The sequence below is a fragment of the Grampus griseus genome, assembly GCF_964374135.1.
Source record: "Grampus griseus genome assembly, chromosome: 2".
Classification (NCBI taxonomy): domain Eukaryota; kingdom Metazoa; phylum Chordata; class Mammalia; order Artiodactyla; family Delphinidae; genus Grampus; species Grampus griseus.
Genome location: NC_139018.1, coordinates 14,143,195 through 14,159,328, shown reverse-complemented (window position 1 = coordinate 14,159,328; position 16,134 = coordinate 14,143,195). Strand labels below are relative to the sequence as shown.

The window sequence follows — 16,134 nt, the reverse complement described above, 5'->3', positions numbered from 1 at the left end:
TTGTCTTTCTCTGTAAGATTTGTTTCACTTAGCATAGTGCCCTCAAGATCCATCTATATCGTCACAAGTGGCAGCTTTTCTTCTTTTTTTATGGCTGAATAATATTCCATTGTATGGGTACAGATACAGATATATTTCATATTTTCTTTATCCACTCATCCATCGATGGACACTTGGGTTGTTTCCATGTTTGGCTATATTAACATATTTACAGGCCTTCTGAGACTGGCCACAGGGAGAATCTAGGAACCATACCTGTGGGTTTTCTCAGTGCTGTAGGAATTATGAAGTTGAAAAGACATGCAAAGGGCTTTCATTTCGATAGGTCCAAGGCCAAGGGATTTCCTCCTTTGAAATGTATATTGCAAGCAGTATTATAGGAAAGCTAGGCACTTTTGTTTGTTTGTTTTTTTTTGAGGTTCTCCAAATGCAATTCAAAAGCAGATATATGAGGTCTCTTCTTTGTCAGAAACCAACCCGTATAACAGGTTGTGAGCGTACTTCCCTATGGCAAAAGCCTGACCCCACTGGGACACTGTTGAGAGTTCAGAGTCCTCTAAAGTTGCCATTAAGTGGTGGTTTTCCAGTTTTTGCTAATGTATCCTATAACATTATTTTGAAAGGCTATATATAACCCTTTTATATATTTTTAATTGACATCTAGACTTGTATTATACATTTAAAGTGGCAAGGGATATAATTTCCATCATACAGTAATACCTGAAAATTTTAAAATAAACTTCTATTTTAGAACAGTTTTAGGGGCTTCCCTGGTGGCGCAGTGGTTGAGAGTCCGCCTACCGACGCAGGGGACACGGGTTCGTGCCCGGTCCGGGAAGATCCCACATGCCGCGGAGCGGCTGGGCCCGTGAGCCATGGCCGCTGAGCCTGCGCGTCCGGAGCCTGTGCTCTGCAACGGGAGAGGCCACAACAGTGAGAGGCCCAAGTACCACAAAAAAACCCAACAAAACCCAAAATAGAACAGTTTTAGATTTACAAAAAAAATCGTGAAGATAGTACAGATTTCCCCTACACCTCACACCCAGTTTCACCTATTATTAACATTTTACATTAGTATCATATATTTGTTATAATTAATGAAACAATTTTGACATTACTATTAACCAAAGCACATGCTTTATTCAGTTGTCCAGGGTTTTTATCTAACGTATTTTTCCTTTTCCAGGATCCCATCCCAGCTATCACATTACATTTAGCTGTCATGTCTCCTTAGGCTCCTCTTGGCTGTGACATTTCTCAGGCATTCCTTGTTTTTGACCTTGACAGTTTTGAGAAGTGCTGGTCAGGTATTTTGTAGAATGTCTCTGAATTAGGATTTGTCTGCTGTTTTTCTCATGATGGGACTGAGGTTGTGGGGTTTGAGGAGGAAAGCCAGAGAGGTTAAGGGTCATTTTCATCACATACATAAGGGTACATAGTATCAACAAGATTTATCACTGTTGATACTGACCTTGATCACCTGGCTCAAGTAGTGTTTGTCAGGTTTCACCACTGTTACTCTATGTCTCCCTTCCATACAGTACTCGTTGGAAGAAGGTCACTCTATGCAGTCCACACTTAAGGAATGGAGAGTTATGCTACACCTCTTTGAAGGCAGAGTACCTACGTAAATCATTTGGAATTCTTCTGCAAAGGAGATGTGTCTCAACTCTGCCATTTATTTATTCAATCATTTATTTGAATCAGTGTGGACTCATGGATATTTATTTTATACTTTGAGTTATAATCCAATACCACTTTATTTTGTTATTCAAACTGTTCCAGCTTTGGCCACTTGGAGCTCTTTCTATTGGTTCTTGTGTCCCTTTGATACACCCCTACCAATGTAAGTTGTTTTTTTTTAAATTTTGTTTTGTTTTGCTTTTTGAGCACTTCCTCACTTTCTGGCTCATCTTGCATATTTTACCACACTAAAAAAAAAAAAAAATTCCCTGTGCTTTACCTATTCAACCCTCCTCCACCACAAAAAACCCTTGATAATCACTGGTCTTTTAGTCATCACTATAGTTTTGCCTTTTCCAGAACATCATATTGGTACCATACAGAATGTAGCCTTTTCACACTGGCTTCTTTCACTTAGAAATATGCATTTAAGATTCACCCATGTGTTTTTGTGGGTCAACAGCTCATTTCTTTTAATCACTGGATAATAATTCCATTGTACGGTTGTATCACATTTTGTTTATACAGTCATCTCCTGAAGGACATCTTGGCTGCTTCCAGCTTTGGGTGATGATGAATAAAGCTGCTATTAATAATCTTGGGCAAATTTTTTTGTGGAGAGAAGTTTTCAAATCAGTTGAGTAAATATGTAGGTTCATGACTGCTGGATCGTTTGGTAAGACTATGCTGAGCTTTGTAAGAAACTGTCAAACTGTCTTCGGAAGTGGCTGTGCCACTTTGCATTCCCACCAGCAGTGAGTGAGTAGAAATTACTGAACTGAAAGTTAAACTGAGGGAGGAAGAGAGGGGGAGGAGGAGAACAGAGAATGAGAGACGTCAGGTCACATCGGCGGCATAACATACGTGTAACTGGATTCTGAGAGGACATTCTCTTCAAGGATGTCAGAAAAGAAGTGTTTGAAGAGATAATGGCCAAGAGGTTTTCATATTTGATAAAATACATGAAGTATGTTGGAATTTTGGTTTCTATTTGTAGTTGGGGGGGGTGGTGGAATCTGTTGACACAAGGACATCAGTTAAAAAGCAGGTCAGATAGAACCCTGGATGGCTCAGTGTATGTAATTCTATCTATGGCTGTGATAGGAATAGCAGAAACAAAGGCAGGAAGGGTGGGAGGGAGGGAGGAAAGGAAGGAAGAAAGTAACGAAGGAAGGAGGGAGGAAGGGAGGGTAGGGAAAAAGGAGGAGAAAAGAAAGACAATGGGCTTCCCTGGTGGCGCAGTGGTTGAGAGTCCGCCTGCCAATGCAGGGGACGCGGGTTCATGCCCTGTTCTGGGAAAATCCCACATGCCGCGGAGCAGCTGGGCCCGTGAGCCATGGCCGCTGAGCCTGCGCGTCCGGAGCCTGTGCTCGGCAATGGGAGAGGCCACAACAGTGAGAGGCCCGCATACCGCAAAAAAAAAAAAAAAAAGACAATGAATCAACCTCATCCCACAAGCAGTCCAATATAAGTAGCAGTAGAGAATGCTTGGTAGAGAAGTTGACTCAGCACTATTTCTGCCATGTTTAACCTTAGAAACATCATTTAAAGTCAAGGTTGGCTTCCTTCTTTAAAACAAAGAAGATGACCAAACCTGGCTTCTACTTTACAGTGACTATTATTATAATACTTGCGATGTACTTCCAGACCCTTGGTCAATTTTTTTGTAAAAATTTAGTATTATTGAAATTGTTCTTCCTAATGAATATACTACAGCAAACCTAACTGCTTTGTTCTCCTTTGCAGTTTTTTCCCCCGCCAAGGATCAGTAAATCATAAAATAAGGAGTATATTTGGATTTCAGTTTATGTTTTCATATAAATTAATCTGCATTTTCTGTGAAGTTAGAGTGATGCTCTTTTTGATTCACACTTCTGAGCATTTTACCGATTTAGCAATCTAAGAGAAATTTAGATTGAACACTCCATATTTTATTATGTTAAATTGTTTTCAGCCACTTTTGAATCCACGTGGCCAAGCCAATTTAAATTTGTTTTGTAAGAAAGGTCACTCTGTGAGCTGCTATCCTTAATGCCATTACATTTCCATTTGTGTGGGTTTTAACTGTCTAATTCCGCAGTTCTAAACAGATTTCTCAAAAGTTACAAGAAAAAGGAAAGCAACCGTTTTTATTAACCCTAAATTACAATTCTGTAAGTGAAGCGTGAACCCCAAGTACCGTGACTGTTGAAAACTACGGTTTAGAATTTACACACATAAGTGAGTGTTGCCCAATGAGGATGCACATCTATTTCAAAAATGCTTCCATTGTTCAGAGCATTTCTAGAAATCCTCTTTGAAAACCACCTTTAGAGCTGGCAGCACATTTTAAAAGATATTGTCTCTGGTGGCAAATCTTTGTCTCTTGAAAGTGGATTTGATTAATAACCCAATGTAATTTGGATTAAGCTTGGTGATGTGTAAGATGGGAATTAGTATTTAATACCTACCATGTGATAGAAGCTTGACCTGGGATGGCCAATGAATCTGGATAAACTCATTCTGGATCAAAAACAAAGTGAGACCAAAGAATACGGACCAGGGTCATAGATGATCTTCCCACTGGAGGTGATGTAGCAGAAGAGCAGTTATTTATGCTTAATCAGGCTGGCAGGTTTGGCTCTCCACCCTGACACTCCACCCATCGCCACCACCTGGCCCGAGCCGCGTTACTTAGACTCTCTGAGGTGGTTTCCTCATTTATAAGAGAGGATGCTAATGTCTGTCTCATCAATTTTCAAGAATAAAATAAAATAATACAAAATACCCAGCAAAATTAGCCCCCCCTTTCCCCCCCTAAAGGTGACAATGGGGAAGGAAAAATATTCATTAGGACACTGATATACCTAAAATAGATAACTAATGAGAACCTACTGTATAGCACAGGGAACTCTACTCAATCCTCTGTGGTGACCTAAATGGGAAGGAAATCCAGAAAAGAGGAGATATATGTATACGTATAGCTGATTCACTTTGCTGTACAGCAGAAACTAACACAACATTGTAAAGTAACTACACTCCAATAAAAATTAAAAAACAAATTCACTAGGATGAAGGTGGCCAAGTGTTTTTTTAAATGGAATTTTATCTTATGGTGTATTTTCCTATTACCTCATCAGATATGAATTCCAAGGTTATTTGTTAACTTTCTATTTGGGGCAAAGATCTAGTTGTTATTTTGGTGTTTTTAGGCTAAGGGACTTGGATGTGTGTGTGTGAGTTGCCTGGTTGTGGGATGGTATGGTAGAGGTAGTTGTGAAAGATGAAGCTGAACAGACAAGTGGAGACAAGACTGTAGAGGGCTTTGAATGGCACGTTAAGGGTTAGACATGACCCAAATGAAAAGATGGCTATTAAAGCTTCTGAGCAGAGAAGAAAAAACAAACAAAAACAATTCTATTTGTGCTTTGAGAAGATAACTGACATGCTGGACTAAATTTCATGACAGTGGGGTCTAGTTCTTAACTTGTCACCACACCCTTTACTCATCTTTATAGCAATGAATAGAAGAACATATGCCCCAATGGACGGATGGGAGTGGGAATAAGAACATGGGCCAAGAGATCATGATGCATGGAAGGAAATGTCATGAAAGTTTTTGCAGATGCAGACTCAAAGGATGCAGTGACTGACTGGATGTCACAGTGAAGGAAGATGGGGGAGATTTGAAAGAAACTCCTAGGTGTCTGGTTCAGATGAGATCTTGGGGTGGGGGATGGGATGGATGCCATTAACAGAAATAGAAAACACAGAATGAGAAGCCAATTTTGGAAATCAGAGAAAACAATGAGTCTGATTTTAGTTCAGTGAGCTTGGGTTGAGGTGAAAACGTCCAACCAGCAAATGAAAACACAGGTCTGGGTGCAGCAGAGATCAAGACGAAAGATGAAGTTTGGTTGGTGGAGTCACACCCGTAAAGGTGACAGCTGAAGTCTTGGGAGAGAATGAAATCATCCTTGGAGAATGTGTTGATCAAGAAGAGTGGCCAAGGACTCCCCTGGTGGCGCAGTGGTTAAGAATCTGCCTGCCAATGTAGGGGGCACGGGTTCAAGCCCTGGTCCAGGAAGATCCCACATGCTGCGGAGCAACTAAGCCCATGTGCCACAACTACTGAAGCCCGCATGCCACAACTACTGAAGCTTGCGCACCTAGAGCCCGTGCTCTGCAACAAGAGAAGCCACCGCAACGAGAAGCCTGCACATCGCAATGAAGAGTAGCCCTCGCTCGCCGCTCCTAGAGAAAGCCCACACGCAGCAACGAAGACCCAACGCAACCAAAAATAAATAAATAAATTTATTAAAAAAAAAAAAAAGAGTGGCCAATTAGAGTACCCTGGAGAATACTAACACTTACAAGATAGTTGAAGATACAGGAAAAGAGAGTAGAATGGGAAGAATGGGCACAGAAATACCACGAGAGAGCAGTGCTGTGGAGGCTAAAGAGAGAAGGACCCAAGAGAAAGGACCAGTGTGATGGGGTCCGAGAGGGGCTCGTGCGTTTGGCCACTGGAAATCACTGGTGATCTCTGAGAGACAGCTGTTGCCACAGGGGAAGACTGGAGCTGGTCATAGTGAGAGATCCGCTGGAGGCAGAGGTATCAGCGAGAGAGATCTGGCGACAGCTTCCTCTTCCATCTTGGCTGCTGCTTCTTCTTCGTCTATTTAGAAGACTCTTTGCTCTGCTGCCCCAGTAAATGTTGATGTTACCTAGTATCTGTCCTTGGCTCTATGCTTGTAACAGTTAGGGTTCTCTTGGTTTCAGATAACAGAAAGCAACTCCAGCTGGCTTGAGCAGAAAGATTTATTGGAAGGATACAGAGTTACCTCATAGGACCCAAAGGGTTATGACTGGGCCTTGTGTATAAGCTTTAATCAGAAATCCAGTACCATGGGTTTCTCTAGTTCCTTTCTTGTTCCCCTCTTCGTGTCTGTTTCATTTTCTGCTCTCACTGCAAACCAGCTGCCTTGGTTTTCCAGGCCACATGGTGGCAAACACATCTGCCCCTCGCCCCTGAGTCATAACCACTCATTCGGCCGGAGGAGCGCTGTTCCGCCTCCCTCACTCTCACTCCTGAGGTCTTCCACGGGGAGAGACCGAGCTGATCAGCTTGCATAAATGCCCATCCTTGGGCCATGCAACTGAAGGGAGACCAACAGGGTCACACTGCAGACAGCATCATGTGGCTTGGGGACGAGGGTGGGGCAGGGGCCTGGAAGTGAGAAGCTGGGGCAAAGCTTACAAGACAAGGATTTGGACGGAGTGTAGAGGGAGTGGTAAGGAGGGAAGGTGACATGAGCAGCTTCTCACGGCCCCTTCTTTTGGTCTGTGCTCTGCCCTGAGAGCCTGGGCCCTCCTAAGCATCAAATCCTCGAGGTGCTCTCCCTCCTAGAGAAGGTCCAGGTCATACTGCTTTCTTCTAAAAAAAGAACAGGGGATGGCCGCCCAGCTCTTATCAACTTCCCCTCCTGTGACCAGCCCTCAGCACACCTGGCTGAGTGCCTAGGGACCAAGCCTATACCCTCAAGATGAATCAGAGTTGACTGATCCAGGGGCCAACTGAAGCCTCTTTCTAGGGTCTTTGCACTTGCACAGATGACGGGCCAATTCCTTTTTAGAATGGTGGGAGGCTGCAGTGACCAGGGGACAGGGGCAGAGTCCGGAGGTGCTTGTGTTACTCGTTCTCATTTTCCTGGAAACCCAGCTGTACCACTACCCTGCCTATGTTGGATTATATAAGCTAGTCCAGTATTTTCTAGTAAATTCCTTTTCTGTCTAAGCTAGTCTGGGTAGGTTTCTGTCACTGAGACCTCACTGAGACCGAAGAGAGCCTGGACTAATCCCGGATCAAGGCAGTTGCCCAATAGCTCTTCCCACACTGGCCTCCTGCCTGCCACTCAACGGGAGGACGTGACCTCTCCCTCTCTCTTGTCATGATTACAGGAAGAAATAAGGTCCAAATAGTGATTGCAATACAAGGTTTTGGTATTCTGGCAATTACTGAAATATAAGCATTTTGTTGGTAGATTACTCTAATTTTTATATTTTAAAAATCTAAAAGCAGTACCACTTATGTACTGAGATGAGGACCAATGACTCAACTATTCAATTTATGATGAAAATACTTGCTGAATAAAACTCTACCCAAAGTCAGAAAGGGCTTTTCATCAGCCAGAACAATTTGTCCTAAAACGCACGTGATGCTCAATGATACCACGGATCCACTTTGTTCTTGAAATAACATTTCACGTGTACTTCTTAATGATTTTCAAAGTTTTCTTCATTTTAGATAGTGTTCAGTATGCTAATTTTGGAATAAGACTTTATTTTTTAACAACCTTTTAATTTTGGAATAGTTTTAGGTTTATAGAAAGATTGTGAAGATAGAATAGAGAGTTCCCATGTACTCACTCACTTTCCCCTATGATGAATATTTTCTATGAGTATGGTACATTTGTCACAATTAATGAACCAATATTGATATAGCATTATGAACTAAAGTGCATACCTTACCAGTGTTTCCCTAACGTCCTTTCTTCTATTCCAGGATCCCCTCCAGAACACCAAATCACATTTAGCTGTTATGTCTCTGTAGGCTCCTCTGATTTATGACAGTTTATTAAGTTTATCTGCTAATACTTTGTGTCAGAAGGATGCTTATTTAATGTTTCTCTTTGACAAATGTACATATTTCCTTGACCTTTAATACTTTTAAAATTTGAATTATATTAGATGTTTTCACAGTGTTGTTAATGTTTAGCATTCTGAACATTTACAGATAAAATATTAGTACTGATATGAGTATTTATTTAAAATAAGTGCTGAATGTCCAGGGTCACAGTTTTTGTTCTAGGACAGCAGTCCCCGGATCCCAGGTATGGATGGGCAGAAAACAGAGGACGGGAACACAGATGGCTAAGGCTCTCGTGGCAGGGCAGAGCCGCCCAGAACCAGGGAGGGTACAGCACAGGGCAGCCGGGCAGCCCAGGGCTTGTTGTTCTGCTGCAGGAACCGCAGGCCCAGGCCATTCTAATGGGTTCTGCAGGTAAGTCTTTTGCCTCCGATACCCTTACTGCACCCTGTCCTTCCTCTGTATGCAGCTGGAGAAGACTTATACTAATGTCAGCTCAATCTGGTTTTTCCATCTTGCACAACCAGCGCCCTAGGGCCATTTTTGCGATGATGATTTTTGATGACTACTAAGGACACATTGTCTTAGAGAAGTCTTAACTTTGTTTTCCAAAAGCCTTGCTCATTGCTTGGAACACAGTCAACACTCAGTTGCATGTACATGCTATTATTTGTTCAACCAAAGCTGAATGCAGGAAGGAAACTGGTACCACTGGCAGTTCCTGACACTAGGAACTGCTGAGGATCAGGGAGGCTGTGGGTAGGGTGGCAAGGACCAGTAACTGAGTGGAGCATCCTGGCTGGCAGCATTGGTCGGGGGGGAGTCGGGGGTTGAGAGTAAAGAGGAGGGGGGTTGGGGGCCATCCCAGTGGCAGTGCAAGCAACTGTGAGCATCTGAGAACCATGATGAAGAGTTTAACGGAAGGTATGCAGCATGACATCATTGGTAGAGTGGGATTCGACATCTAAATATATCACAATCTATTTCGGTCTCCCCACAGGTTGCCCAAAGCAGCACACAATAGTTAGGCTTACTTTTGTCCGTAGTTCATGGCATATTCGAAGTCTTTAAAGCTGACGTGACCATCTGAGTCTTGATCTACTTCCCTGGAAAATGAAACAGAAAGTTATTCACAGGTTAGTTTCGTCTCACCTTATGCATCAAGAGCACATCAGAACCTTCATTTCTTTTCATGTCTACGTGAGAGGCACGTATTTTATCTACTTGAATGCTGAGGTTGATGTTTATCTTTTTTTTTTTTCCTTGATAATACCTAAGGTGTGAAGGAAAGGAAAAGTTATTTATTAAAATCTACAGAAATAATATATTCAATAACTTTAAAGGAATGTCATCAAGTGCACAGGTTATATGAAAAAAGGCAGGAGTGATGATTTTTCTAGTCATCCTGCAAATTCTTTCTGTGATATGTCAATAAATATACATGCATTTGTCAACCAAAAACACAATGCAGGAGGCTGCAAAGAAGAGAAGAGTTTATTTAGGGTCTGAAGAATTGCAGTTTGGGAGATACAAATTCGGGTAACCCCGAAAGAGTGTTCAAAGGAAGAGACGAAAAGCCACGGGGTTGTTAAAAGCTGCTTGGTGAAATTTGTGACTGACTCTGACTCAAGTTAGAAGAGATTTGCCCTTGAGGAGTCACACGTTGTTTTAAGGTAAGGGTCCAGTAAATATTTTGCATTTCTGGAAGGTGTTCTGGATGACGTCACCAGGACAAAAGATTTTGATGTGCAGAAGTCACACTTCCTTAATGGTCTCCTGGCTCCATTTTAGAGAACTCTCTTAGCAACACCAACTCCATTTTGATTTTCCTTTCACACATTACACAACAGAAGTGTGGAATAAAGAATTAAGAGATAAGAAAAACATTTGGGGAGTAAATAATAACGATGGGAACAGTGACTGACACCCTGCCTCACACTGTCTTTATATCACCTGTCTCATCAAATCTGTGCACAGATGCCAGGACGGGTCCATTTTACAGACATGGAGCCTAAAGGGGTTCAGTGGTTTCTGAAGGATCATGTTGCTGGTAAGTAACCAGATTTGAAATTCAAATCATGATTGTTAAATTCCCAAACCAGGGCTCTATGCTCTATTCCACATGTCTCCCTATGTAAATAGGATGGTCCAGAGAGAAGCGGTTGTGTTGCAATTCCCATGCAGCTAACTCAAGCTCCGGAAGTTTTCACTGGCTTCATTCATGGCTTCGGAAGCTTGGTTAATTCCTCACAAATACCTGATAAGTTTTTCTGACTCCTATGGAGAGAGGTGAAGATGTGAGCCTCTGGCTGGTCAGCGGAGGGTGTGGGCGGCCTCAGCTGGGTTGTCCGTGTGTGTCGCTACAGACACTGAGACAGGGGCATTGCTCCTTGAACAGGGAGCAGAGGAATGGCACCCAGTCCATCCGGTTAAGATAACACATGGCAGAAGGACAAAATCATGGCATAAGCAATACATTCAACTGCTACCAGTGAAAGCAGTGTTTAAGAGTGTGTTTGAAAGATAACTGATGAGTTGTGGTCCCAATTCCTCTTTGGGGGGCACTCTAAAACAATGCATTACGTGCCTTATTTGCCTTATTGGGGTGGTGCAAATTATATTTTGTTGAAACGGCAAATGGTATTAACCATGACATAGGGCTTTTTAAAGCAAGGACTGGCTCGAGTAACAAAGCCACTAATCACTGTAATAGTTTTAAAGCAGGCTTTTAAAATATTGAACTCTAAAATAAACTTTCTGAATATTTCATGCCAAAGTCTCTGAAGTCTATAATGGTACTGGATAGAGTGATAATAATTTTTCATTCTTTTGAAGTAGAGAAAATCCCTACTTCTCTGCCCCAGGGCAAAACCATGTTGCAGTATGTTAGTATAAAATGATTGCAGACTGTAGGGGCCATTATTCTTGTTACTTCTTTTGGTAAAATATACATGACGATTTCATGCTATACAGGACCAAAAGCAGAATGTCGGATCTCTTCTAAGGGATTAGAAATAATCAGTATCACATGTTACTGATTACAGAGTATAAATCATCCCTCCTATTAAATTAGATAATTGAAGATTCTTAATATTGCCTACGTATTTCTTCTCAAGGAATTGGATTAGATAAATGGCCTTTTTTCTTCCCACTCTGAACTGATATGATTGAACTATAAATCTCATAGGGTGAGTTAAGTGGATAACCTAGAAAAGTAATATTTAGAATAAACTGTTTCTGATATATATATGTGTGTGTGTGTGTGTGTGTGTATGTGTGTGTGTTCATTCACTTATTGAGATGCTGAATGCTTGTAGAAAAGGAAATCCTTTTGCCTGATTTTCTCAGTAAATAACTTTATTGTAATTCCATTAACTTATTTTTCTTGCTGCCTTTGCCAAAGCTTCCCATCATAAAATGGGCACAGTATAACCAAGAGGTATTAAAATGGAAAAGTTTATTCATAAGGCTTGGAGTGGCGTTTTTATAATGAATGGAGGAACATCATGTTTATATTTAGAATGAGACATGGTAAAATACTGTCTTCAACTTTTCTTCCTCATCACATATATATATGGTCGTCTCAAGGAGAATGAAAAGGAAATTCACATTTCAGAGCTATAATTTTAAAAGCTAAAATACTGTTTTTCATTGCAGACGGAATTATTCCCAAGAAGGAAAGTTTCACAGCACCCACACTCAAGTCACCATGTGATGGACGAGCAGATGTGGCAGGTGGGTAGAATTAGTGGTATGCTGAGGAGATGAAGAAAACGTCATTAGGTAAAACGTTTCATTGTTTCTGTTTACAGTGTTTAACCCTAAAAGGAGTATACTCTCCTTATGAAACTAGAGCGTGCTGTCTTGGTGTCACCAACATACATTCAGCACTGAAATATTCCACCACCGTCACTCCAACTAGAAATAAACTCTGGGAAGGCAAGAACTTTCTCTTGTTTGCTGCTGTGTCCCCACCTCTTAGCCCATAGCGGGTAATGAATGTTTGCAGAGTGAATGCATTTGTGGAGTAAATGAATCTGGGGAAACAGTGGACAACATTTCGGAATATCTACTGCCTCCCAGGAGGTTTGGGGGGATTAAAGAAAGTATATCATCACTGTTTTTATAGAGTCTAAAATACTAGCCAGAGAAATAATAACACACTGAAGAAGGCACCTAGGAGCCATCACTCAGGGACCAATAAGGAATGGTCAATTGTGGTCTCCATGCCCCACCACATTTTGTAAATACAGACCAGGTAGAGAGCGACCAAGTAAGACATGGACTCTGAAAGATGAGGTTGCTTAGTAGAGCAATGGATGGAAGGAACCCCTTGAGTGTCAGGCTGAACAATTTAGACATAAAGAGCTGGAAACTGGAAACCAAGGCAGAGCACTGGACACATCCGCGTCTAACCTGCCCTGTAGCTGAAGTCCAAGCACTTGAAGCCACTTAACTAACTTCTCTTTTACTGGACATGTGGCTACAGACATAGATATAGATACATGCATATATACACACATACATACATGCTTATATTTCACAACTGTCTTTTTAAAGGAATGAACAAAGTTTATACAGATGGATGAGAGGAAAATAAATTGCTATGAACAACAATAACTGCTTTCTAGACATGTAAATCCAGTTAAATTAAAGGCTTTTTGGTTTGCTTGGTTTTGAGATGCAAAGGGAGAGCTGGAATTGATGTGGGGAGTACAGACTCAAGAGAGCTGAACTGCTCTGTGTAACTTAGTATGAACAATATAGGACCATCTGGGAGGAAGGAGATGATGAGCAAGATAAGACAGGATGCAGGGAGAAGGGCTACTGAGGGGTAGGGAGGAGGCTGGGATGCTATACGATGGGAATTGGCCCAAGAAAAAGGCCCCAGTGATCAAAGGTCCTTTAATTAACTGCTACGTTTACAGTGTGCTCCGAAGTTGTTCGTGTTGCATGTTATAACCTCTCCTTTATCTTCACCAAGGGCTTGACAGGCACACAGTCTAAGGGGGGATGGTGTGTTTGGGGAGTGTGTGCTGAGTTCGGCACTGGAGATGAGTTCTGTCTGAGCGGGTGCAGTAGGGAGCAACAAAAGTGGGGTATGGTAAGATGACCATCAACTGAATTAACTCAGAGAGATGAGAACTCAGAGCCACAGGCCTTCCAGAAATTTGCAAAACCCTAGGAAGTGCTTTAAAATTCCATAGGATATGGAATGGGAGTCCCAGGCAATACTATCTGGACTTTGAAGGGCAGAAGACCCAGGGTGACAATGGTATACATTGAGAATTTCAGGCAGGACTAGACTCTGTCCATTCAGCTGAATTCCAATAGTTTTCATATCTGTTAAAATACAAACATTTTTTGACTCATCAGATAAGTGGTTATAATTACTTTTATCACCATGAGCTTTAGCATTTGTCTCTTTACATCCTGAATTGTTAAGCAAGATTCTGCTCTTTCCTTTTTTTTTTTTTAAACATCGTTATTGGAGTATAATTGCTTTAAAATGGTGTGTTAGTTTCTGCTTTATAACAAAGTGAATCAGTTATACATATACATATGTCCCCACATCTCTTCCATCTTGCGTCTCCCTCCCTCCCACCCTCCCTATTTCACCCCTCTAGGTGGTCACAAAGCACCGAGCTGATCTCCCTGTGCTATGCGGCTGCTTCCCACTAGCTAGCTATTTTACGTTTGGTAGTGTATATATGTCCATGCCACTCTCTCACTTTGTCACAGCTTACCCTTCCCCCTCACTATATCCTCAAGTCCATTCTCTAGTAGGTCTGTGTCTTTATTCCTGTCTTGTCCCTAGGTTCTTCATGACCATTTTTTTTTCTTTTTAGATTCCATATATATGTGGTAGCATACGGTATTTGTTTTTCTCTTTCTGACTTACTTCACTCTGCATGACAGAATCTAGGTCCATCCACCTCACTATAAATAACTCAATTTCGTTTCTTTTTATGGCTGAGTAAAATTCCATTGTATACATGTGCCACCCCTTCTTTACCCATTCATCTGTTGATGGACACTTAGGTTGCTTCCATGTCCTGGCTACTGGAAATAGAGCTTCAATGAACATTTTGGTACATGACTCTTTTTGAATTATGGTTTTCTCAAGGTATATGCCCAGTAGTGGTAGTTCTAATTTTAATTTTTTAAGGAACCTCCGTACTGTTCTCCATAGTGGCTGTATCAATTTACATTCCCACCAACAGTGCAAGAGGGTTCCCTTTTCTCCACACCTTCTCCAGCATTTATTGTTTGTAGATTTTTTGATGATGGCCATTCTAACCGGTGTGAGATGATGTCGCATTGTAGTTTTGATTTGCATTTCTCTAATGATTAATGATGTTGAGCATCCTTTCATGTGTTTGTTGGCAATCTGTACATCTTCTTTGGAGAAATGTCTATTTAGGTCTTCTGCCTATTTTTGGATTGGGTTGTTTTTTTGATATTGAGCTGCATGAGCTGCTTGTAAATTATGGAGATTAATCCTTTGTCAGTTGCTTCATTTGCAAATATTTTCTCCCATTCTGAGAGTTGTCTTTTCGTCTTGTTTATCGTTTCCTTTGCTGTGCAAAAGCTTTGAAGTTTCATTAGGTCCCATTTGTTTATTTTTGGTTTTATTTCCATTTCCCTAGGAGGTGGGTCAAAAAGGATCTTGCTGTGATTTATGTCATAGAGTGTTCTGCCTATGTTTTCCTCTGTTTGATAGTGTCTCGCCTTACATTTAGGTCTTTAATCCATTTTGAGTTTATTTTTGTGTATGGTGTTGGGAGTGTTCTAATTTCATTCTTTTATGTGTACCTGTCCAGTTTTCCCAGCACCACTTATTGAAGAGGCTGTCTTTTCTCTACTGTATATTCTTGCCTCCTTTATCAAAGATCACAAGCACTGAAATTGAAACTGTGATTAAAAATCTTCCAACAAACAAGAGCCCAGGACCAGATGGCTTCACAGGCGAATTCTATCAAACATTTAGAGAAGGGCTAACACCTATCCTTCTCAAACTTTTCTAAAATATAACAGAGGGAGGAACACTCCCAAACTCATTCTACGAGGCCACGGTCACCCTGATACCAAAATCAGACAAAGATGTCACAAAGAAAGAAAACTACACGCCAATATCACCGATGAACACAGATGCAAAAATCCTCAACAAAATACTAGCAAACAGAATCCAACAGAACATTAAAAGGATCATACACTATGATCAAGTGGGGTTTATCCCAGGAATGCAAGGATTCTTCAATATACACAAATCAATCAATGTGATACATCATATTAACAAACTGAAGGAGAAAAACCATATGATCATCTCAATAGATGCAGAGAAAGCTTTCAACAAAATTCAACACCAATTTTTGATAAAAACCCTCCAGAAAGTAGGCATAGAGGGAACTTTCCTCAACATCATAAAGGCCATATATGACAAACCCACAGCCAACATCGTCCTCAATGGTGAAGAACTGAAACAATTTCCACTAAGATCAGGAACAAAACAAGGTTGCCCACTCTCACCACTCTTATTCAACATAGTTTTGGAAGTTTTAGCCACAGCAATCAGAGAAGCAAAGGAAATAAAAGGAATCCAAATCGGAAAAGAAGTAAAGCTGTCACTGTTTGCAGATGACATGATTCTATACATAGAGAATCCTAAAGATGCCACCAGAAAACTACTAGAGCTTATCAACGAATTTGGTAAAGTAGCAGGATACAAAATTAATGCACAGAAATCTCTTGCATTCCTATACACTAATCATGAAAAATCTGAAGTGAAATTAAGAACACTCCAATTTACCATTGCAACAAAA

General features: G+C 41.2%; 1 protein-coding gene across 3 annotated transcripts in view; it reads right to left on the bottom strand.

Annotated features, from left to right (window-relative positions):
* Positions 1–778: 778 nt before the first annotated feature.
* Positions 779–16,134, bottom strand: part of EFCAB11 (EF-hand calcium binding domain 11) — a gene marked incomplete at its 3' end in the record, with an annotated part of 152,657 nt that continues 137,301 nt past the window's right edge. The window contains exons 6-7 of one of the 3 annotated variants that reach the window (XM_082648741.1): positions 9,346–9,409; positions 779–910 (exon numbers count right to left, since the gene is read on the bottom strand). In XM_082648741.1, coding sequence (XP_082504867.1) covers positions 9,379–9,409 — 31 coding nt within the window. Of the gene's footprint in view, positions 911–1,157; positions 1,365–9,341; positions 9,418–16,134 lie in introns of those variants that run through there. The other 2 variants (XM_082648738.1, XM_082648739.1) reach the window with 2 other exon arrangements.